The 24,640-nt window shown below is 44.8% G+C and overlaps 1 protein-coding gene across 2 annotated transcripts in view; it reads right to left on the bottom strand.

Moving 5' to 3' along the window:
• Positions 1-766: 766 nt before the first annotated feature.
• CENATAC (centrosomal AT-AC splicing factor) overlaps positions 767-24,640 on the bottom strand; it is a 30,644-nt gene continuing 6,770 nt past the window's right edge. The window contains exons 3-11 of one of the 2 annotated variants that reach the window (XM_044292086.1): positions 24,076-24,174; positions 21,123-21,189; positions 19,211-19,273; positions 16,748-16,809; positions 15,194-15,305; positions 13,612-13,642; positions 2,270-2,356; positions 1,886-2,018; positions 767-1,020 (exon numbers count right to left, since the gene is read on the bottom strand). In XM_044292086.1, the coding sequence (XP_044148021.1) occupies positions 957-1,020; positions 1,886-2,018; positions 2,270-2,356; positions 13,612-13,642; positions 15,194-15,305; positions 16,748-16,809; positions 19,211-19,273; positions 21,123-21,189; positions 24,076-24,174 (718 nt within the window). In that variant the 3' untranslated portion in view covers positions 767-956. The remainder of the gene's footprint in view (positions 1,021-1,885; positions 2,019-2,269; positions 2,357-13,611; positions 13,643-15,193; positions 15,306-16,747; positions 16,810-19,210; positions 19,274-21,122; positions 21,190-24,075; positions 24,175-24,640) is intronic. The other variant, XM_044292088.1, reaches the window with a different exon arrangement.

Below are 24,640 nucleotides of genomic sequence, written 5' to 3'. Positions count from 1 at the left end.
GAAGGCATACTGAACCAGCATGGCTACCACAGCATCATGCAGCGGCATGCTATTCTATCCGGTTTGCGTTTAGTTGGACCATCATTTATTTTTTAACAGGACAATGACCCCAAACACACCTCCAGGCTGTGTAAGGGCTATTTGACCATGAAGGAGAGTGATGGGGTGCTGTGCCAGATGACCTAGCCTCCACAGTCACCGGACCTGAACCCAATCGAGATGGTTTGGGGTGAGCTGGACCGCAGAGAGAAGGCAAAAGGGCCAACAAGTGCTAAGCATCTCTGGGAACTCCTTCAAGACTGTTGGAAGACCATTTCAGGTGACTACCTCTTGAAGCTCATCAAGAGAATGCCAAGAGTGTGCAAAGCAGTAATCAAAGCAAAAGGTGGCTACTTTGAAGAACCTAGAATATGACATTTTCAGTTGTTTCACACTTTTTTGTTATGTATATAAAATTCTACATGTGTTAATTCATAGTTTTGATGCCTTCAGTGTGAATCTACAATTTTCATAGTCCTGAAAATAAAGAAAACTCTTTGAATGAGAAGGTGTGTCCAAACTTTGTCTGTACTGTATATAATAAATATATATACACACATACACACTGCATAGAAAGCTGGCCCTGTATGTGCGGGTCTGTGATTGCTGCATGATTGTCTTGTGCAACCACAGCTAAGGCAGAAATGGAGACGGGACATTATCTTCAGTGATCTCTTACTACCCCACATGCTCTACTGTAAAGTAAAACAAAGGCACCAATTAGAGCTGAACTTTTAATTTAATGAATTTCAGAATAAGTCTCTGCAGGTCTCGCAGGGACAAATGTCAGACTTGTAGCTTGTTAGCATTTCATGGAGACTGTCCAAAAAGTCAAATTATGGTAATGATTAGATATTTACAGCATAAATATAGTATTAACATAAACCAAATTAACTTTACAGACTGCACACAGACATTTATTTCTCTTCCGTCCTTTTTCTTTTTGCAATTTTGTCTTTGGCTTCTTTTCTGTACTGGTGCCTGCAAAAAAAATAAATAAAAAAAAATCAAGAAATGATTAAGACTAAAGGGGCTGCTCCATTAAGACAATGTATCCGGTATCCACAGGATAGGCAATAATTGTCTGGCACGGCTCCTCATCAATGACAAGAACGGGGGCACAAACGGCAGAACGAGGCCCCACATTCTCGTGATCGACAGGAGCCCCTGTGGATAGGGGATAAGTCGTCTTAATGGTACAACCCCTTTAGGGCTCTTTCACACGAGCGTGTCCTTGTGGGAATAGTGCTCCGTGTGAGAGAGGGACCATGAGTTCTGGACTTTTATAATGCTGTGTGCCTCTGTCTGATCTTTCTGTACCAGAATCATACTGACAGCTTTATGTCCGTATGATTCCATTACAGAAAGGTCAGGCAGAGACCCACAGCATTATCAATAATGATAATGCTGTGCAATTTTAGTCCAGACCGCACGATCCCTCTATCACACAGAGCGCAATTCCCGCAAGGGACACGCTCGTGTGAAAGAGCTCATAAGCAAGGTATACGCTGCAGTATCCATGCATGCATGTACACCTGCATGTCATAGTGTCAGTAACATGCAGTGGTACAGCTCACAACCTAACCGCTGCAGTCACTGTCCTTAGTATTAGACCTCCGAAGACAGCGATTGGCTGCAGCGGTCACACGCCGTACGCTGGCAAACCCCCCTGCTGCAGTTTGTATAAAACAAGCGTCAGGAGGACTGAACCAGCACAGCTATTGGGCTAATGTAGGGCTTGTTTAAGATTTTAAATTATCTCAGACAATCCCTTTAAAATAAAACCTTAAACACCAGGTAACTTTCCATCACTAGGCGATTGCCGTAGACGTCAGTACCTACTCACCGTGACTGCCATCTCCTTCCACTGTTCCACACTCTGCCAAAGGATGGAAGCCAGCTCTCATCAGTGGGAGCGTTGTGATCAAAATTAGCCCCCACTCTGTTTGGTGGAAGTTTCTTCAAAGTCATCTTCTCCTCTGTTAAAGAACAAGGTAGAGGGACAGTCATCCATCACTCCAACCATGAGCCGAGCACAGAGGAGTGCACAGATTCTCTGCCCAGTGCTAAGGATTACCACTTTGGGAGTCTCGATCTCCCCTCTTTCTAGGGATTGGTGTAGGTCTCAGCACTAAGGCCCCTACAGATTTACGTTTTTGATATGCCTCTATGACCTATTAAAAGTTTTGTGAAAAGTTAGCGAACCTTTAAAAAAAATCTGTGTGCTTACTGTATTTCAAGAAGTCCTCAACTGATGGACCAATATCCTGAGGATTTCCAGCGTCTTCATCAGGTAACATCCAGGGGGGAAGAGCACCTGAAATATTAGATCACAGATGATACAATTGTTCTTTACATGTGTTATACTGATCATACTAAATAAATGCATAAAAATAAAAAATAAATGAAAAAAGTGCATATATTTAGTCATCATAGTGTCAAAGGGCTTTTCCAGGTTCTAAATACTGCTATCATTCACTTTAATCAGAGTCAGATGGCTGCCAAGAACAGAGCATCGATGGGGTGGGGGGGCGCTGGGTGTTGGATCCACACCGTCTATGGATGTCGATAGGTCATTAATATCTAGCACTTTGAAAACCCCTTTAAAAAGAGTAAGGTCCCCTTTCACACTGCAGATTTTGCAAGTGTTTCTGCTGTGGTTTTTCAGTTTGAATGCCACAGACCCACTCGCAGTTTAGCGCATTGAATGGGGCTAAACCCTGAGCAGACACCTCACTTCCAGTGGCATCCACCTGGACACTTCGCCAAGAAAGGTCATGCCCTTTCTTGGCACAGGCGCTGCTTTAAACTACCAGACGCACGAACGGCAACATAGCCTCCCACTGAAAACAATGGGAGTCTGATTCCGCCAGCTGTTTGGTGCAGAATCTGGGCCCAAAATTCCTATGTCAAAAGACACCGTGTGAATGGGCCCAAGGGTAGATTCTAGGGCTGCAGTAAACGATTATTTTAGTAATAGGAGTATTCTAATAAGAAAAACCTTCTTAAAATAACGTATTCCTTTATAAAAACTATTTTTTAGTTATTACAGTGGTATAGCAAATAATTGCACACACAAGGCTCCTTTCACAGCTGCAATATACATTCTGTCAGAAGAACAGCTGGAATATACCGTATCGGGTATATCTGGATTCTGCCGATTGACTGTGATGGGGTCCGGCCTTGTTACAGCATTCAGCTGGGTTTTGGCAGAAAAAAACCCAAAACAAAAATAAAACGCTTTGGACGATACCCAGCATGTATGCCGAAACATTGCCAGATGGCGTTGACCCACATTATTGTAAATGAGAGCATATAGCTGGTTGTATCCGGCTATACCCAATACGGTATACTCCAGCAGGCTGTTCTTCTGCCAGAATGTGTATCTAAGGTTATGTTGTGAACTCTTGCAGTCTGTTCCGGTGGAGGACCAGAAAACTCGTGCAGGCGCAGTACCGCCTGCGCGATCATCAACGTCCTGAGGGCAACAGCGCTCAGGGTACATCACTGGGCTCGGCGCATGCCCAGTGAGACTTTTGAGGCTGTTGCCCTCAGGAGGTTAATGATATCGCAGGGCAGGCCGCAGGCGGTACTGCGCCTGCGCAAGTTTTCTGGCCGCAGACAGGAAGAAGGACGGGGCATTTCTATAAAGGTAGACTATGACGTGGGGAGGGGGCGGAACCGTTTGCCGGGCTGTGGGAGGTTATTTGATGATCAGGAGACGTTCTTGGGCACTGCAGGGGGGCGTCACTGGGCACCGGAAAGTGAAAAAAATGCCCCTCTGGGCACCTTGGACCCTAATTAGCATAACATAAAAATCGCTTTTACATCAAAACTACTAAACGAAATAAAGTAAAAAGAAGAGTCCTGGAAATAAGGTACTTTAGTCAACATAGCGATGGTGCCAGCTTAAAATGGTAAAAGGAGGTGACAGATTCCCTTTAAACAAATCCTCGATGCAGGGAAACTGCACTGAGGATTTTTTTGCCTCGATTACATCGATGAATCGGTTGACCACGGCATCTGAAGGGTAAAATGTACGCAATCAGCCTTTAAAATAGCAGAAACCCCACAGCTATGGCGCCCGTGCCATGTTTAAAGACTTAAGGGGTTACGCTCGAGTCCCTTTTGCCATGGAGACTAAATAACTACATTCTCACTCAATACCTATATGCTGCAGATGCGCCGTTTTATTTAAGATTATTTTGCCTTTAATGGTATGACTACAAATAGTACACTTTGGTGTGCCATGAAAGCCACAGTAAGGGGACACATTAGGCTCCATTCTGAAGTCCATAGAACGTGTCTGCACCCGTTCCGGAATTATCCGGAATGGGTGCGGACCCATTCGTTCTCTATGGGGCAGGAATGGATGTGGACAGCACACAGTGTGCTGTCTGCATCCACATTTTTGGAGCGCGGCTCAGAACTTCCAGTCCGCGGCTCCGGAAATAAATAGAACATGTCGTATTCTTGTCCGCAATAGGGGACAAGAATCGGCAGTTCTATGGGGGGGGGGGGGGGGGGTAACGGCCGGGTGTATTTGTGGTGGGGATCGACCGATATAGATTTTTTTAGAGCAGATACCGATAATCTGAACTTTCAGGCCGATAGCCGATAATTTATACCGATATTTTATATCTCATAATATATAATATTATATTAGTTGGTAGTCACTGAGGTGGTGGAAATTTGCATTTGGCACTAGTATATATTATAAGTTAATAAAGCCAGTAGTTGGCAGTCAATATATAATTTACTTTTGTAATATACTAGTGCCAAATGCCAATTTCCACACCATCCACCCCCCTCCTCACTGACTTTATTAACCCCCATCAGACCATTATTAACCCCTATCAGACCTCAGATGAATAAAATAAAATAAAAATCCTCACCTCTCCTGCGCCGCAGCTCTTCTTCATCTCTGGGTCTGGCTTCTCGCTCCCCTGTGTTCTCCTGACAGCGTGCAGCGTCAGGTCATAGTGCGCGCACTATGTCCTGACGCTGTACGGGGTCAGGACAGTGCAGCGCGGGCCCCCATCAAAGAAGACCAGAGAGGATGAGTATCGGAAGCGCTCCCAGAACCCGATTCATACTAGTGAGCGCTTCCATAATGGAAGCGCTCACTAGTATTCGCATTATCGGCAAGGTTAGATGCCAATACCGATAATGTACAAAATCCTGACTATCGGCCGATCCCTAATTTGCGGATCCACAATACACTACGGACATGTGAATGGACCCTTATCCAACAATCCTCATTTGATAAGAAGTGTAGACAATCCAAGCAGCTACAACTACAATTTAAATTGGCAGAACTGTATAGACAGAATAAATAGGCTTATTCAGCGGAACTGGCCCATAAGATATCCATAGTGCAAGGCGAACTACATAACTTACATTCATATCAGTATGATCTAGCTTTACGACACCTTTGATTAAAACACTATTGGTACGATAATAAAATCAGGAGCCCTATTAGCTTGCTGACTTAAATCAAGAATCCCATACTTACACGGCCCAAATGGAACCTGGGCTGGTGCAAGGATTTTTGCCACCCTAGGCAAAAGCTAATTTTGCCGCCCCCTTGACTCCACCCATTGACCACACCCCTTTACCCGCCCCTTTTTCAGCCACCTATTGCATATAACATTTAACTATGGTTGTGTACCCTGTGCCAGTCTGACTATGGTCATGTATATATAATATCCAGCCATTGTCTGCCACCTAGTACCATCCCAGTGATGCCAATCACTCTGCGCTGTTCAGCAGGTTGGCACACCAAACATGAGCAGTGCCACCTATTTACTGCCAGGCGCCATTCAGCCACTGTCTGAAATCCTGTGCCACCAGGGCAACAAAACAGTATGCTACCTTGTGCCCTCTGCCAGTCTGGCACTGTCCTGCACCCTGTACCATTCATAGCCATTTAGACAGTCTGTGCCACCTATTAGGCTCCATGTGCCACTGCTGGGCACCCTGTGCCAGTCAGAATCTATGGCCCCTAGTCAAGCAGCAAGTGTGCCCTGACCCCTGTACACAAATGTGTGCCACCCTGCTGCCAGTCACTGTCCTGCAGCCTCTGACACCCTAGTGCAGGTTGTCAGAGTGCAGTTGCCAGGGGTGCTCACCAGGTTCTGCTCCTCGCTGTGCTCCAGGTCCACATTGCCTTGGCTCTTGCCAAGATCATGTGTCTTCGGCGCTTGATCCCGCGAGACCCACCTCTGGAGGTCACTGGTCTCGCGGGATTGTGCGCCCGAAGTCAAGGATTTTTGTCAAGACGCGAATTTACATTACATTATATATATATATATATATATATATATATATATATATATATATATATATATACATATACTTCTACTGATTCAGGGCACCGGCCCTGAATGGAACCAAAATTATGGATCCCAGGGGAATTGCTAATTCCTTTGCTTGCTACTATAATACCTTATACAACTTGAAAGACGATAATGCCAACCAACACACTGGAATCGTGTCCTTTCTAAACCAAGTCTCCTTACCTAGAATGTCCACAACACATGCACAGCAATTATCTGCGGAAATCACTGAACAGGAGGTAATGAAGCTTATTGATTCATTGCCTTTATATAAATCCCCGGGTCCAGATGGAATGACTGGTGAATTTTATAAGACTCAAACTCCTTATTGCTCCCTATTTAACGAAGGTGTATAATGATGTGTTCAGAACAGGCAAATTACCATCAGAGATGTTAGAAGCACTGATTGTCACCCTACCTAAACCGGGGAAATCACAGGATAACTTTAGGCCTATTTTACTTCTGAACGTTAACTTAAAATTATATGCCAACATCTGGGCACAAAATGACTAAATGACATCCTCCCCACATTAATATGTAATGATCAAGTGGGCTTTGTAAAAGGGCGCTAGGCATTAGATGGGACCCGTAGATTTCTAAACATCTTGTCGGTGGTGGCTAAACGTCGGATGCCTTCTCGGGTTCTCTCTTTGGACGCAGAGAAGGCGTTCGATAGAATCCATTGGAGCTATATTGAGGAGATACTTAAGAAATTTGGATTTCCCTCCACTTGCCCCGATTATGGCATTGTACACCGACCCAACTGCTAAGAGTTTACTTCCGGTGCCATCTCAGACCCATTCACCATCTCCAATGGAGTTAGACAAGGATGCTCACTGTCCCCTATCATTTTTGACATGGTTTTGGAATCGTTAGCTTAACACATTAGGTCATCTCTGGATATTGTGGGTATTAGAATAGGTCCAGAAGACACAAAAATTGGTCTCTTTGCAGACGATGTTCTTATCTGCCTTAGGCCTCATGCACACGACCGTTGTGTGCATCCGTGGCCGTTGTGCCGTTTTTTTTCACAGACCCATTGACTTTCAATGGGTCCGTGGAAAAATCGGAAAATGCACCGTTTGGCAGCCGCATCCGTGATCCGCGTTTCCTGGCCGTGAAAAAAATATGACCTGTCCTATTTTTTTCACGGCCAACGGTTCACGGACCCATTCAAGTCAATGGGTCCGTGAAAAATCACGGATGCACACAAGATTGTCATCCGTGTCCGTGATCCGTGTCCGTTTTTTCCTATCATTTCAATTGCAAACTTGACTTAGATTTTTTTTTTCATTTTTCATGTCCGTGGATCCTCCAAAAAACAAGGAAGACCCACGGACGAAAAAACGGTCACGGATCACGGACCTACGGACGCCGTTTTTGCGGACCTTAAAAAAAACGGTCGTGTGCATGAGGCCTTAGGCCTCTTTCACAAGAGTGTGACGGATTAGGTCCAGATGCGTTCAGTGAAACTCGCACCATTTTGAAAGCAAGCTCAGTTTTGTCTGCGATTGAGTTCAGTTTTTTCCGCGCGAGTGCAATGCGTTTTTCACGCGAGTGATAAAAAAAAAAAAAAAAACCTGAAGGTTTACAAAACAACATCTCCTAGCAACCATCGGTGAAAAACACATTGCATCTGCACTTGCTTCCGGATGCAATGCGTTTTTCACTGAAGCCCCATTCACTTCTATGGGGCCAGGGCTGCGTGAAAAACGCAGAATATAGAACATGCTGCATTTTTCACGCAATGCAGAACTGATGAGCGGAAAACTCACTCTTGTGAAAGTTGCCTTAGTAAGCCAGAAACATTACCACCTGTGATGGATATACTTTAACAATTTACCAAAGTTAGCTACTGTAAGTGCAATACTACCAAATACTTAGCCCTCGGGATAGATGAGGAGCTACAGTTACTCTTACAGCAGCAATACCCCTTTCAATGAACTACTGAGGGAGTTCCATATTTTGGGATAACTTTAACATTCCCTCCCACTAAGCTTCAGATCAGCAATTACCAGACCTTGACTAAATTCCTTACTGACAACAAATCTTTCGACGTATCCCATCTCTTGGTTGGGTCGTATTGTTTCTGTCAAGATGTTTCTACTCCTTAAGATATTATATTATTCCCGTTTACCTATTTTTGTCCCCTGCCAAGTCATTAAACGAATGCAAAGCATATTACTTAAAGGGGTTGTCCAGGTTCAGAGCTGAACCTGGACATCCCTCCATTTTCACCCCGGCAGCCCCCCTGACATGAGCATCGGAGCAGTTCATGCTCCGATGCTCTCCTTTGCCCTGCGCTAAATCGCGCAGGGCAAAGGCATTTTTCTGAGTTCCGGTGACGTACCGGGCTCTCTATGGGGCTGACAGGAACCCCGGTGACGTCACCGGCACTGATGGGCGGGATTTGGCTCTGCCCTAGCCAGTAAAACGGCTAGGGCAGAGCTAAAGCCCGCCCCTCAGAGCCGGTGACGTCACCGAACACACTGCTGGGCGGAAGTTACCGCCCGGCAGTGTGTTATTGTAAACACAAGAGCCTGTGCCCTGCGCGATCTAGCGCAGGGCACGGGAGCGCATCGGAGCATGAGATGCTCCGATGCTAGGCTCGGGGGGGCTGCCGGGGTGAAAATAAGGGTATGTCCGGGTTCAGCTCTGAACCCGGACAACCCCTTTAATTTCATTTGGGCGAATGGTAGACCGTGAGTACCTGCCTCTACTCTATTTTTCCCTATAAAACATGGAGGTCTGGGATGCCCATCTATTCTGATGTTCTATAGAGCAACCATCTTAGACCAGCTGAAACAACTACGGATAAAAAGGATACTAGTAAACAATGGGTGAATATGGAGAACCACCAGTCGAGACAACCAACATGAAGTTTTTTCTGTGGAGCACCACTATGAGCGGAAAGCCTTATCTATCCCCCTCACTTCCTTTCCAAACGGGAATCAATCTGTGGTCCAAGTGTTCCTTTATTAGGACATTAGTTCCCCTACGACGTCCTGCTACTCTATTAAAAGGTCCTACAAACAGTAATCCCAGACCTTGACTTATTGGGATGGATAAACAAAAGGGATAGACACACTAGGGAAGATTCTTAAAGACCAGTTATTTCTTCCTTTCTCACAGATTATGGAAAACTTTGGAATTGATGAGATATTTCTAGAAGTATCTCCAGTTAAGACATTTGATGCACACAATACAACATTCTTCTACTCCACCCACTACATCTATAGGTAAGAGAGGTTTGTCCAAAAGCTATCAGGCGATATTATCTCTCCATGCGTCAAAGTCCATTCCAAACCAAATGGGAATCCGATCTGGGATACTCCACCACAGAGCAGTGGCATCATGTATTCACGCTTAGTGTCACCACTTCCAAATGTGTCAATCATGTGGAGGCATCGAGAAAGCCACTATACAGGTGGTACTACACACCATATCGCTTATCTAGGATCTTTCCTCAGACCTCCTCAATTTGTTGGCGTTGCAATAAAGAGGTTGGAACACGGTTGCATATCTGGTGGCACTGCTCTGGAATAATATAGCTCTTTGTTTAGACAAGTAATTGGAACTAGACTCCCATGGGGCCCAGAAGTGGCTTTACTTTCTTTAGGATTTGAGAATTTGTCCATTGAAGATATCACCATCACATCTCACGTCCTTACAGTAACTAGGACATTAATTGCACAATGATGGAAAACTACCAACTTTAGCAGAGGTAATTAATAAACTACACAATGGAAGAGATCATTGCTAACCAACTCGGTAAGGCTGCAATGACTGCAGAGAGATGGGAGACATGGAGGCTATTTATGGAGTACATACAAGGCCTGATCTCCTAATTATTATGCCTTTTTATTTTCTTACTAGCAGAAGGACCCGGCTTTGCATGGGTATATTTTATCTACTTCCGGGTCCGCAATTCAGATACCCCAAAAAATAAATAGAACATGTCCTATTCTTGTCCGCAATTGCGGACAAGAATAGGCATTTTCAATAAAGTGCCGGCGATGTGCGGTCTGCAAATTGCGGAATGCACATTGCCGATGTCCGTGTTTTGTGGATCCGCAAAACACACACGGATGTGTGAATGGACCCTAAAGCTGACCTACAGCAGGGACGGAAAATGGTTGGGTTGTTATGGAAACCTGGAGTAAAACTGTGTATGTGGAGACTAAGGGCCTGCCAGCTTCTATTGGCTGATAAGAGACATGTGACTGTGTATGGCAGACGGGACATGAAGAGAAAGACTTGCAGGCTTGTATTGGCTAATGCACTTTTTGGGAATATCTCAGGAACGGTACGTCCTAGAGAGCCGAGACCCGGTCTTAAACTTTCCCGGACACCTGATGTACCTGTGTGCCAAATTTGGTGAAGCTCTGTCCAGTCGTTTGGGTGCGCATAAAGAACAGACAGACAGGATGTCGGGACAGACAGAAACTCATTGTGTTCTGGCATGTTACCTCCACAGTATGCTTTCCCAGATAGTAAGTGATGTGTACCAAGTGTAGTAGAAATTGATCTACGAGTTTTGGGAATTACAGAGCAATATGTGTGTAGCAAAAACAGTTGGAGCATGCAAACTCCATGCAGCTGCTGTGTAGGGGCGTATGACCCCCACAAGATTTATTTCCAGGTAGCAAGGGATGTGTATACCAAGTTTCGTTGAAATCGATGGTTGCTATTTTGAGTGATCGCGGTTAATTAAGGTTCGTTGTTTGAATCAGGGGATTCCGAGATTTGGGGGGACAAGAAATAGTACAGTTAATATTACTGTCATTTTACTAGGCAATATAGGTTTGCTCTATTTCGGATACCATGCACTACCTTCCCCGCTATCCTCCCTGGTTCCTCTGCTTGAAAAGGAACACAGGTGCGTGCCAATATGTAAACCAAGATTACCTTGCTATTGAATCTTCCTCCATGGTCTCTGCTTTTCCTCTATTGCAGGCTTATCTTCAGGGTTTAGTGGGTTTGGGATCTTTCTACTCAAGCACGCCCCGGCCGGTGGCATTGCTCCGTACTAGTGAATTGAAAGCTCGCGCTCACGTGAAGCGACCTAGTGACATTACTACATGGGCTACGGATCGTTACGAGTGCCAAACCACCAACGCGCTTCAGACAATGCAGTGTCCATCAGGGAATCAATCTGGCACTTGTAGATACCACCCTTATATACCCGCTCGGTTTTCATGCCTTAACCCTTAATGTACCGCATCTCCCATTCATCTCAGCAATGCTATTCTTCTCATTCTATTTTCCCCCATTAATCAAAAGCAAACAATTCTATTTCAGGATTTAAACCCATCGGTACCAGTGTGTTCATATTAAAAATCCGCCTTGTTTCGATTCTTGACATGCTTTTAATATGATCACCTCCCAGTTCATCCATCTTAACCATTTCCAACCCATAAAAAAAAAAAAAAAAAAAAAAAAAAAAAAAATTGACTCTTCAAACTTTCCTTCATGTTTTTCTATATAGCGCCTCGATAATGGATACCCCTTAAATCTTCTTTGGATGTTCTATACATGTTCTCCCATTCTCCTCTTTAGTTGTCTCTTCGTAGTTGTCTATCGAAAAGCAAGAAATGTAGGGAATATGGCGGCATCCACAAGAGAATGTGCGGCAATAGAAAGGTGGAAAATATAGGCTTACCAAAAAGCTTTTACCCATGTAATAAACAAATTCAGATAGAGAATAGAGATGGTTCATATAAATATAAAAATCTGGTAACATGTAATAGTCGGAGGGTAATATACACAATTACATGTCCCTGTGATAAGGTTTGTATTGGCCGCACAAAGACAACTAAAGAAGAGAAATGGGAGAACATGTATAGAACATCCAAAGAAGATTTGAGGGGCATCCATTATCAAGGCACTATATAGAAAAACATGAAGGAAAGTTTGAAGGGTCATTTTTTATGGGTTGGATATAGTTAAGATTGATGAACTGGGAGGTGATTATATTAAAAGCATGTCAAGAACAGAAACAAGGTGGATTTATGAACACACTGGTACCGATAGAATTGTTTGCTTTTAATTAATGGGGGGAAATTAGAAATTAGAGTGAGAAGAATAGCGTTGCTGAGATGAAAAGCAAGATATGGTAAATTAAGGGTTAAGACATGAAAACTGAGCAGGTATATAAGGGTGGTATCTACAAGTGCCAGATTGATTCCCTGACGGACACTGCATTGTCCGAAACGCGTTGGGTGTTTTGGCACTCTTAACGATCCGTAGCTCGTATAGTGACGTCACTAGGTCGCTCCACGTGAGCTTTCAATTCACTAGTACGGAGCAAAGCTACTGGCTGGAGCGTGCTCGAATAGAAAGATACCACACCCTGAAGATAAGGCCTCTTTCACACAAACATAAGGGTTCCAATGCACGGGCTCCAACCATGGGGCAGCCGCATGCAGATCGCAGACCCATTTAACTTGAATGGGGTCCGCGATCTGTCCGTTCCGCAAAAATATAGAACAAGTTCTATCTTCTAGTGTAACGGAAGCACGTAACGGAACACCACAGAAGCACTCCATAGTACTTCAGTAGAGTTCCGTTCTTCTGTTCAGCATCTCCGGATTTGCGGACCCATTCAAGTGAATGGGTCAACATCCGTGATGCGGAATACACACGGCTGGTGACCCATGAATTGCGGAACCGCCGTATGCAGTCCGCAGCATGGGCACGGAGCCCTTACATTCATGTGAAAGAGGCCTTAGCCTGCAATAGAGGAAGATTCAATAGCAAGGTAATCTTGGTTTACATATTGGCACGCACCTGTGGTCCTTTTCAAGCAGAGGAACAAGGGAGGATAGCGGGGTAAGTAGTGTGTGGTATCCTGAATAGAGTTGTTTTACAATGAGGCATTTCTAGCAGTAGGTATTGCGGTACTGTAGCATAAAATATAGGGAGTATCAGCGCCAGTGGACTATTGAAATTACAACTGAATATATGTTTGCCATTATATTTCTTTTTTCTGGAAATATATGATTTTGTTTGTAATGTGTTTGAAATTTCACAAAATTTAAAAACAATGTTACAAAAAATAAAATAATAAAAAAAAATACTAATAATATAGAAGAAAAATCTACACACATTGTATCCTGGAAAATCAGAAGCAGAACCTTCCAACACTTGTATAGTGAACCTTTTAAACTGTGCGTACAGATGCATGTACCCATGCTGTCCCTTGGTCCAAGGGTGTAGAAATATTATTTCTTACCTGAATGAACATTGCCCTTGTCGGAGATTACCTAAAGAGACAAAAAAGCCATTAAGTCATGGAAAAAAAATTATACATTTTAATTATTTATTTAAAGGGATTCTGTCACCTCCCCTCAGCCAAAAAACGATTTAAAAGCAGCCATGCAGCACAGCTTACCTGGATTAGGCTGTGCTCTTTTATCTTGAAATCCGTCCAGCAGTTACTGCAAAAAACGACTTTGATCGATATGTAAATGTGTCCTGAAGGTGCCCAGAGGGGCGTTTTTTTCTTCTTAGTGAGCCCAGTACCGCCCCTCTTTCAGTGCCCAGCCCGCCTTCCTTGTACTGTCTAACCGCCGCCCCCAGCCCTGCGCTTTCTCCAGTCTGCCTGCCACAGTGAAGACGGCCAGCGATTTCTTTCCCCACCCTCCCTTCAGGAAAGAAATAAGTATTTGTTGGGGCGAATTAGGTCTTATTATATTAAGTAAAGCTTTACTGAATTTATACATTTTCACTGAGCAAAAACAAATACTTATTTCTTTCCTGAAGGGAGGGTGGGGAAAGAAATCGCTGGCCGTCTTCACTGTGGCAGGCAGACTGGAGAAAGCGCAGGGCTGGGGGCGGCGGTTAGACAGTACAAGGAAGGCGGGCTGGGCACTGAAAGAGGGGCGGTACTGGGCTCACTAAGAAGAAAAAAACGCCCCTCTGGGCACCTTCAGGACACATTTACATATCGATCAAAGTCGTTTTTTGCAGTAACTGCTGGACGGATTTCAAGATAAAAGAGCACAGCCTAATCCAGGTAAGCTGTGCTGCATGGCTGCTTTTAAATCGTTTTTTGGCTGAGGGGAGGTGACAGAATCCCTTTAACGTACAGTGAAGAGTTTAAGCATGCATGGGATAGGCATAAGGCCATCCTTCAAATAAGATAGGGCCAGGGGCTATCCATAGTACTTAGTATATTAGGCAGACTAGATGGGCCAAATGGTTCTTATCTGCCAACACATTCTATGTTTCTATGTACATATATAGCGTTGACCTATTCTGCAGCAATTTACAGACATTATCATCATCATCCCCAATGGGCTCACAATCTAAGTCCCCTATCAGTATGTCTTTAGAGTGTGAAAAAACCAGAAAACCTGGAGGAAACCCCCACAAAACACAGGGAGAACATACAAACGCCATGCAGATGGTTGTCCTTAGTCGGATCCGAACCTAGGACCCCAGTGCTACAAGCCGGGAGAAAGGTGATCGTGGTGATCAGAGTGGCTGTCAAGCCAGCTGGAGGCCTAGTGAAGAACCCCAGGCCTTTCATCTTAGCATTCCTGTTAAGTCCTGCCAGAGGAGGTACGTCAGTCCCACAGAAGTGAATAGAATGGAGGACTGACGTGCACTACCACTCCATTCAGACAGGGGAGACATGTGTTCGGGATCGTTGGACAGAGGGTCCCCAAGCCCTGTTGGAAAGTGATAAATGCTGTTTGTGGGAATAACCCCATTTTCACTCCACTAGCTACCAACGTTATTTTCTCTGACCAGTATCACAGAGCCACACACACAGCTCCACCATATACAGGAATTTGTAGAAGAAATATTACCTGCTGACCGATATATGTGAGAGATGGAGCTCCTGCCATGCCTGGGGCTTCGTGTAGAAGAGATTGCTGGTTGCTGGGCCCAGGTGGTTCAAAGTCTTCAAGGGACGTTCTGCTAGAAACAGACAGTGTGAATAGACAGCCTATAGATAATAGCTTTACAGATGCGGGTTCACTAATCCATGAAGGTTAGGTTTCCTGGTGCTGCCAACTTCCTCAAGCAATCCATTAAGGGGCTTTCAATGGAGTTCAAGCTTCATGAGGGATTGCTTCTCCCACCTGGAACTATGACTCCCAACATCCCTAAGTAAACATCATGGCTGACCTCCATCATCAGCCTTAAAATAATTCAGAGAAAACAGGCATAAGATGTAGTAAGGAGTTTTTCGAGAGCTTATGGTTAAAGGGGTTATTCAGGAAAAGATATTTATGACTAATCCTCAGGATAGCTACAAAAAACAAAATGGCTGCACACCATTATATATACAAACAATAGAGCTATCCTCAGGATAGGTCATCAGTATCAGATCTTCGGGGGGGGGGGGGGGGAGGAGACCCCCGACAATCAGCTGTTAAAAGAGGCCTTGAGCGCCAAAGCCTCTTCCTAGGTCAGTAACACTCACTGTACATGAGTCACGTGGCCTTGTTGCAGCTCAGCCCCATTCACATCAATAGGGCTAAGCTGCAATACCAAGTACTGCCACTATACGATGTGCAGCGCTGTGCATGGAAAGATGCCAGAAGCCCGCATCGCTCTCCAGAGCTACAGCAAGTCCAGCGGATCCCTGAAACAGCTGATTGGTGGGGGGTGCCAGGACTTGGACCCCCGCTGATGTGATAATGGTGACCTATCCTGAGGATAAGTCATCATTATATTTTCCAGGATAACCCCTTTAAAGGCTATGGACACTTTGGGGTGCATTTCTAATTATTATTAAGTTCTAATTATTTGGGGCTAAAATTATTTTAAAAAATTTTTTTTATAAAGACCAACCCCAAAAAAATAATGTCCACATTTTTTCCCTCTACAGCCTTCACTTTTACTGCACCTGCAGACTGGCCCTTTTCAGTTGATGCATTCAGGCGCTGTTCTGACAGCTCATATTTCTAGTAATGATATGCCATCAATGTCAGACAGGACTGGGTCCCACTCCTATCTCCAGAACGGGACCACCAAAGTGGACAGAGAGCAGCCATGCATGCATGGCCTCCCTCTTTTCACCACTAGGGGAATTCCGAATATAGCAGTGTTGCCTGTGTGTTGGAGGTTGGGAGGGATAGCTGCCAGCCGATCGAACAGACAAACAGCTATTTAATGTGTATGGCTAGCCTAAATGTTGCCATATACATTAAACAGAAGTTGGTTGATGGTTGAACATCATCTGGTGAACGTTCCTTTCACAGACACAGCCATACCACAAACAAAGCATTATCCCATAGATCTGGTCTTGGAAGACTAAACTGGTGAGAGGAGAAAAGCCATTTGTGATACTAGCCATCAGTGTACTGTCCACGCCTAATGGCTTCCACAATTATAACACAACTGATTCTCCTTACCTGCCCAGGACATCATTGTTGCTCCAGGCTTCATCCTCCTCTCCAGTAAGCTGGGTTTCAGGCTAGGTGTTATTCAGGAATTATTAACATTTTCTTAATTATTTTTTAAAAATATTTCTCAAATCCTAAAAATATACTTAGTAGAAGACGTTATTGCATTGCGAGGATGTCTTATATGTACACCTCCCCTGTGTACATCTATCAGCGATTGACCAGCAGATTATCTGACCATTAGTTGGTGTACAGTATATAACAAGATCTGTGTGTAATTGGCCATCTGACCAATGATTGGTCAGATAATCTGTTGGTGTAATATAGGCCTTAGCAGAGAAAACCATCAATCACGACACCTCCCCCGTGTACAGTTATCAGTGACTGACAGCTATCTCTGTAAACACACTGACCGAGAATACTAGCAATCACTGCTGCCTCCCCCCTGTGTTCAGTTATCAGTGACTGGCAGCTATCTCTGTATACACACTAACACAGAGAACGCCATCAATCACTGGTACCGCCCCCCTGTGTACAGCTATCAGTGACTGACAAGCTCTCTTTGTATACACACTTAAGGTTGTGCTACACAGCCCGTTGTGGGAGACGATTGTCAGGAGAGAAGAGTTCCCTCCCAGCAATCCCCTGCTCACTAGCGGAGGATACATCTGCTATTATATGCAGCGATCTCCTCCGCAGCAGGGAGCGGAGTGATGGCATAGCCATCACTTCTCCCAATGCTATATAGTGGTTTGCCGGCAGCAGACCGTGATTAGACACCAAGATCTGCCGCCTGCAAACGATAATTCTTTAACATGTCAAAAGATTTGGATTGCCAGATGATCGATCGTTTGCTCATTTCCTCACAGATGGGCCCTCACTCCTAGTGTTTCAGCTGTATATTAACCAGTTACGTTGTGACGTTTTCTGTTTTGTACATAAACCTCTGAGTTTGTAAAGCGCTGCGGAATATGGTGGCGCTATATAAATAAATATAATTATTATTCACCTGGCAATAGGTGGCAGTATTACAACACCAGATCGGAAGGTGTAATACCGGCTTTACACAGATAATGCTCTCAATCACTGATAAGTTGGCCCCTGTGTACAACTGAGCTCAGAAAGACAATAGATGTCAATTTATATTAGAAATTTAGCTGAATCTTTTCACACAAAACTATATAATCTGCTCAGCTTCTCCTGTTCTATATAACCGGATGCCTGCAGATTGCACTGAATTTCGTGGAGACAGGTGCTCTTTAAGTCATCTGCCACATGAAAAGTATGATGCACGGTTTCTACAAGACTGTTTATAGAACGGCAGAAAATCTTGTAGACCAAAATAGAGGACTCAAGTTGTCCTTCTGTATTCTTCTATCATCCAATTCTAGGCCTCTTCACTTCTGCCTTTCAGCTTTAGTCTCTCCCCCTGGATAATCACAGTCCCGATGCCTGGTCCTGAAATCTCATGCACATGCCGATCCGAGTTCAATTAGCGCAGTTCGGATCTCAGGAGTGGGGACAGCAGAATGCCAGTTTCTGCGAATAAATCTACTGAACCCTCACCGGTGCATGCGTGAGATTTGGACTCAACATCAGCCCTACCAGTCAGTATATGCCCGATTTACTGGGGGTTGACCATGCTAACAGTTTTTTCTTCTGGTTTTATCACATTTGTTTGCCATCAGGGAATGAGAACAGAAGTATCCAGTCTATCCAGGCAATGTAGCCTCCCATCTACCATTCTTGCTCCCCTCCAATCTATCCTCAACTCTGCTGCCCGGTTAGTCTACCTCTCTCCTTGTTTCCCCTCTGCCAATCTCTTCACTGACATCCTATTGCCCAAATTCAGTTTCAGGTTAAAACACCAACACCAAATTCAGTTTCAGTTTAAAACACCAAGAACTACATATAAGGCCACCCACAACCTGTCCCCAATGTACATCTCTGACCCGCTTTCCAGATTCCCACACGCAATCTCCAATCCTCAAAGGACCTCCTTCATTGTTCTCCTGTCATCTGTTCTTCAAACGATCGTCTACAAGATTTCTCACGTATCTCTCCCCTACTCTGGAACTCGCTACCCAAACACATCAGGCTCTCCCCCAACATCCAAACCTTCAAAAGTAACCTGAAAACCCACCTCTTCAGGAAAGCGAGACACCTACAATAAGCATGTTGCCATCACACGGCCCTAGATGGGCAGCTTTCACCCTCACCTACTGGGTTCACTAGACTGTAAGCCCTTGCGGGCAGAGTCCTGTCACCCTCTACATAATTAAAAATTATCTACATGATCTGTACCACACGGCTAATGAGCTATTGGACCTTGTGCTGAAAGCCAGTTTCTAAAATCAAAACTGAAATGGACTGTAGATAACAGTGTGCAATGTACACGGACGTAATGCCAGATGCTACACAACCAAGTCTGCTTTGATGTGGATACTTTTCTGTGGCTTTCTTGAAACAAACCTCTAGGACAGTCTTCAACATTTCCATCCTGGACTGTTCCGCTTCCCGAATCTGACTAGCAATCTAAGAAGAAAAAAAAAAGAAAAAGAAAAAAAAAAAAAAATTGGTTAAAATTCCCTATTTTTAAAACATTTTGTAATAATAAAGCAGAATATAGACATCTGATTCTATATGCATACTGCACTCACTCCTCTGTGGTTCAGCCTCCCATCGGCTACTGATAAGAGACCACCTCAAATAGGTGTCATCCTGCCCCCCCTTCCTCTCCGCTACACTATCAGTCCCATGACGCAAGCATGACCACCACTCCATTCAACTTAAGGGGGCTGGAGGAGATGGAGTACAAGTGCTCGGCTATCTCCTGCAGCTTCATACAGTTGAATGGAGCAGCGGACACTCAACAGTCCTCAGTCTCCAAAGACAAAGTTCCAGTGCCTGTATGAGGAACACTGATCCCTACAGACTTAAAGGGGTTGTGTCACTTCAGCAAATAACATTCTCTACATGATAAATGCTAATACAAGGCACTTAATAATGTATTGTGATGGTCCATATTGCTTCCATTGCTGCCTGGATTCATTTTTCTATCACATTATACATTGCTAGTTTCCATGGTTACAACCACCCGATGGTTGTGCTTGCACACTATAGAAAAAGCACCAGCCTATGAGCGCTTCCACGGTCCTGGCCACTAAAGAGGCCGGCACTTTTTCCTATAGTGTGTAAGCACGACCACCGCTGATGGATTGCAGGGTTGTCGTAACCATGGAAACAAGCAGTGTATAATGTGATGGAAAAAATGATCAAGCCAGCAAAGGAAGCAATATGGACAATCACAATACATTAGTAAGTACCTAGCATTAAAGGGGTTTTCTCAAGACGCAGTTTTATACTTACCTGCTCCCGGCGCGCCGTCCACTTCCTGGTTTCGGCAGGGGGCGGGCTCCATCTTCATTGATGTCTTCTCCTGGCCGGGCCGCGCGCTGTACTGAACGCACACGCCGAGTCCGCGCATGCGCCCTGGTGACTTCTTCCTGGCCAGTATAGTATACTTGCCAGGAAGAAGTCACCAGGGTGCATGCACGGACTCAGCGTGCGCGTTCAGTACAGCGCGCGGCCGGCTGGGAGAAGAATAGAAGTCGTCGGCGCATGCGCAGCCACCGCGATCCCTGAGAAGAGCGGTGGCCGTAACCAGGGGAGAAGGAAGACAACAGTCAGGTAAGTATAGGTTTATTTTTTTCTAATGGGTGGGGATTTGTTAATGAAATATATTTAGAAAAATGATCACTGTTAAATCATTAACAGATTTAACAGTGATCATTAAGATGATAATACCCCTTTAAACTTTCTCTACACGATATATGCCACTTGCTGAAGGGACAAGTAAGCGGCTGGAGCTTCCCTTTAAATGGGCTGTCTAACTTCAAAAACCCAGAGAATTTTAATGGAAGGGGTGCTCTGTTTAGAATCCTGATCCAATGGCTATAACGGAGCGCACTTACAAAGAGCGTCTCTCTCTCTCTCTCTGGAGGACCTGTCCATTCATTACGCAGATATCCCATTAATATGAATGGGCACTGTGTAATGTTTATTTTTCCCCTATGGTGGCGCTGCAGGGAAATCAAACATTTCAAGATTTCCCCACAGATTAGAGCTGAACGCTGGGGGCCCCAGCAGTGGATCATAAAGATTGTCCAAAGAAATGAAACCCTGTAACAAGAAGCCTAAACAGCAGCGGCAGAAGTTGGTATACTTCTCAATAACGTGGATTTCCCTCCAGCCCTGAAGGATATCATTTACTTCCTTGTTTTTCTACCTAAGAGAAAAAGTTTACTACTTTACCGAGAACTAGCCTAATTCATGTTCCAGTGGTCAAGTCAGACAGGAGGGATTCTCTCCACTCCTTGGTTACCTGCTTAATGAGAACGTCTTCCGTCTCCTCGTAGCTTTCCAAGGCTTTGGTGACCGATGACTTGAACCTATTGACAGAAAAGCATTGCACAGGCTGAATCGCCAAACCATCATAAACTAAATATAAAGCAAATAAACTTAAAGGAGTTTGCCTGACATTTATTACCAGTCATTTATCAACAATTATGATTGCTGGTGAGAAAAGGGCTCCCAAAGTCCTCTGCATGAATGGCGAATACGAAAAAGAAACACACACACCACACTTCACGTGCCTCTAAAATTAAAGACACGAGTATAATAAAATCCCAAAGTATGGGGACAATATTACACACCCATACATTTTTTTTTTTTTATTTGACGCCTGTTCTCCTAGTTCAAGAAACATGACAGGTTGTCACGTACAAATTAATGTACCCGTTTTGTAGATGAAATATAGGAGGAATTTCATTAAAAGGGGTTAAAGGGACTCTGTCACCACTTTCTAACCCCCACTTTTAAAACTATAGTTCTGTCCATGGAGCCCCTGTGATTTCAATGGTGTTGTTATATGCGAAATCCGCAGGCTCGTTTTGATAAAAAAAGCTTTTATCTAACCTGTCAGTCATGAGTTTAAGGTGCCCAGGGCGTTTCTCCCGGTCTGAACATGCCGCCGCCGTTGGTGCCCAGCTCCTCCTCTGCCTTGAATTTGTGCCGCCTGAATGTCAAGAAATACGCCTCCGGCTCTCCCTCAGTCCCCCCTCCTTCTTTTCTAAGATCCCGCGCGTGCGGCAGTGTTCGCGTTATCGGGAGGTTGAGCGAAGTGCGCATGCGCATGCGCACTTCGCTCAATGAGGCTGAATCGTAAAGTCTGCACGGGCGCATCAGGCACAGGCCTGTGCGCACGCGCGAAATTTTGGAAAAGGAGGGGGGACTGAGGGAGAGCCGGAGGTGTATTTCTTCACATTCAGGCGGCGCAAATTCAAGGCAGAGGAGGAGCTGGGCACCAACGGCGGCGGCATGTTCAGACCGGGAGAAACGCCCTGGGCACCTTAAACTCATGACTGACAGGTTAGATAAAAGCTTTTTTTATCAAAACGAGCCTGCGGATTTCGCATATAACAACACCATTGAAATCACAGGGGCTCCATGGACAGAACTATAGTTTTAAAAGTGGGGGTTAGAAAGTGGTGACAGAGTCCCTTTAAACGATCCTGTAAAAAGCCCCCTGAAATGCCCTGGTCCCTCATAAAGAACATACTTACCTGGTCCCCGACACCTGCACGGCCACTGCTGCATCTCCCTGTCGTACACATCACAACATCGGGCGACAGGTGGCTGCAGCCAATAGCAGGCCACGACGGTGACTTGCTCCCCTAGTGTCATGGATGACATCAGTCGTGATGCAAGGGGGCAGGTCACCTTCGCGGCCTGCACCCCCTCATCCCTCGATGCTCTGATCTGCATGACGGGGAGATTCAGCAGCAGCCATAGGGGACCATGTAGGTATGTTTTGTATGAGGGACCCGGGCACTTCAGGGGGCGTTTACACAATCAGATAACCCCTTTAATTGACTTCAAAGCAGTGCTTTCACTCTAAGGCCCCTTTCACACAAGCGAGTTTTCCGCGCGAGTGCAATGCGTGACTTGATCGTATAGCACCCGCACCGATTCCTGACCCATTCATTTCAATGGGTCTGTGTACAGGAGCGTTTTTTTTTTTTCACCCATCAGTTCTGCGTTGCCTGAAAAACGCAGCATGTTCTATATTCAGCGTTCTTCACGCAGCCCTGGCCCCATAGAAGTGAATGGGGCTTCAGTGAAAAACGCATAGCATCTGGAAGCAGGTGCGGATGCAATGCGTTTTTCACTGATGGTTGCTAAGAGATGTTTGTAAACCTTCAGTTTTTTTTTTATCACGTGCGTGAAAACGCATCAAAACACATTGCACCCGCGTGTAAAAAACTGAACGCAATCGCAGACAAAACTGACTGAACTTGCTTGCAAAATGGTGCGAGTTTCACTCAACGCATCGGGAGCCAACCTGTCACGCTAGTGTGAAAGAGGCCCAATAGAAAAGTCAAACATGCTCTACAAATTCTGTTTGTTTTTTTATAATTAGTGGTGTTTTAAGATAACTTCCTGGTGTCTTCTTATCCCATGATGTTTTTTTTCTTTTTCTTTTTTATTAATCGCAGAATGTGTGTTTTTTTTTTTTAGGCAATTTCCCTTAGATTTATGAAGAGGGAAACAATTGTCAAACAAAACCGCAGTGTAGCAGCCCACCTATGCAGCTAACAAAATAAGGCAGGCCATACGCTTTTGTTTGCTACTGGCCAAATGCTTGTTCATCTGACAGCTATTGTTTCCGACAGAAAGAACAAAAAATAAATAAATAACTCGGACAACCCCTTTAAGAATGCTATTATTTTCCCTTATAACCATGTTATAAGGGAAAATAATAAAATTTACACAACACCTAACCCAAAAATCATGCATTTTCCCACGACGCAACTGCATCCTATCCGGCCCTCACACACAACGCCCGTGTGAAAGACGCCTAGCAGATGACTGGGAAGAGAACCGAGTGCACTAAATCTTGAAGGGAGTCGTCCGCAGTTTTGATTGTGCTCTCTGCATTGAGCAGCTTCACAGGCCCCCTTCTGTTCTGAGAGACAGCTTGCCTAGTGCTGTCAGCTGCTTCATATGGTCAAAACTGCTGACAGACTCCATTTAATGCTTAATCCTTTTGTTCTCTCAGGACATAAGCAGGTCATCGCAACTTACTCCTCTCCCCCCAATGACATCACATACAGGTTTGGCTAAGCATGTATGTCAATGGGGGAGATAGAGCTCTCAGCCAAAATAGCGTTCTGCTGAGAACTACTGAGGGTGTATGGGTACCTGAGCCTATATGTTTCACTCCCAGTGCTCAAATTATGCTGTGTACTTGATTTAATCCTTTGGGAAGCACTCACCGTTCATATTCATCCTCAGTGAGAATAAACTGTGCCTTCATCTTTACCTCCCCTTGATGCGTCCACCAGTATCGGTTTACTGCTTTGAGGTGTTCTGGTCTGTGAAGAAAATGGTTAACTTTTAAAGATAATTTTACTATTTCTTGTCCTATGTAATGTACACCAGAAGCAGATCTGGAGTTAGAGCCTGCACTACAGTCTAGGGCGGCGGGTCAGCAACCTCCAGCACTACACCTGAAATTACAACTCCCAGCATCTGGGGCGTAACTACCATAGCGGCAGACCATGCGACTGCTATGGGGCCCAGGGCAAGAGGGGGCCCAGTCTAAGTTGGGGCTATCTCCTCTTGTACAGGAGGTGAAAACTTGGGTCAGGACTATAACCTCTGAAGGAACAACTTTTAGCAAATGAGGCAGAGGAAAAATGGCCCAAGGATCATTGAAAAGGGTTTCCTGTGTGGGGGACCCGGTTTGAACCTTGCTATGGGGTCCTTACTTCTCTATGTACGCCACTGTCCAGTATGCACACTTGCTTGGCTGTTCTTGGAACTCCTGTAAGAAGTGAA

Source organism: Bufo gargarizans, chromosome 4 (assembly GCF_014858855.1).
Source record: "Bufo gargarizans isolate SCDJY-AF-19 chromosome 4, ASM1485885v1, whole genome shotgun sequence".
In the NCBI taxonomy this organism is placed as follows: Eukaryota; Metazoa; Chordata; class Amphibia; order Anura; family Bufonidae; genus Bufo; species Bufo gargarizans.
The sequence above is the reverse complement of the archived record's forward strand: the minus strand, read 5'-3'. Positions and strand labels throughout refer to the sequence as shown.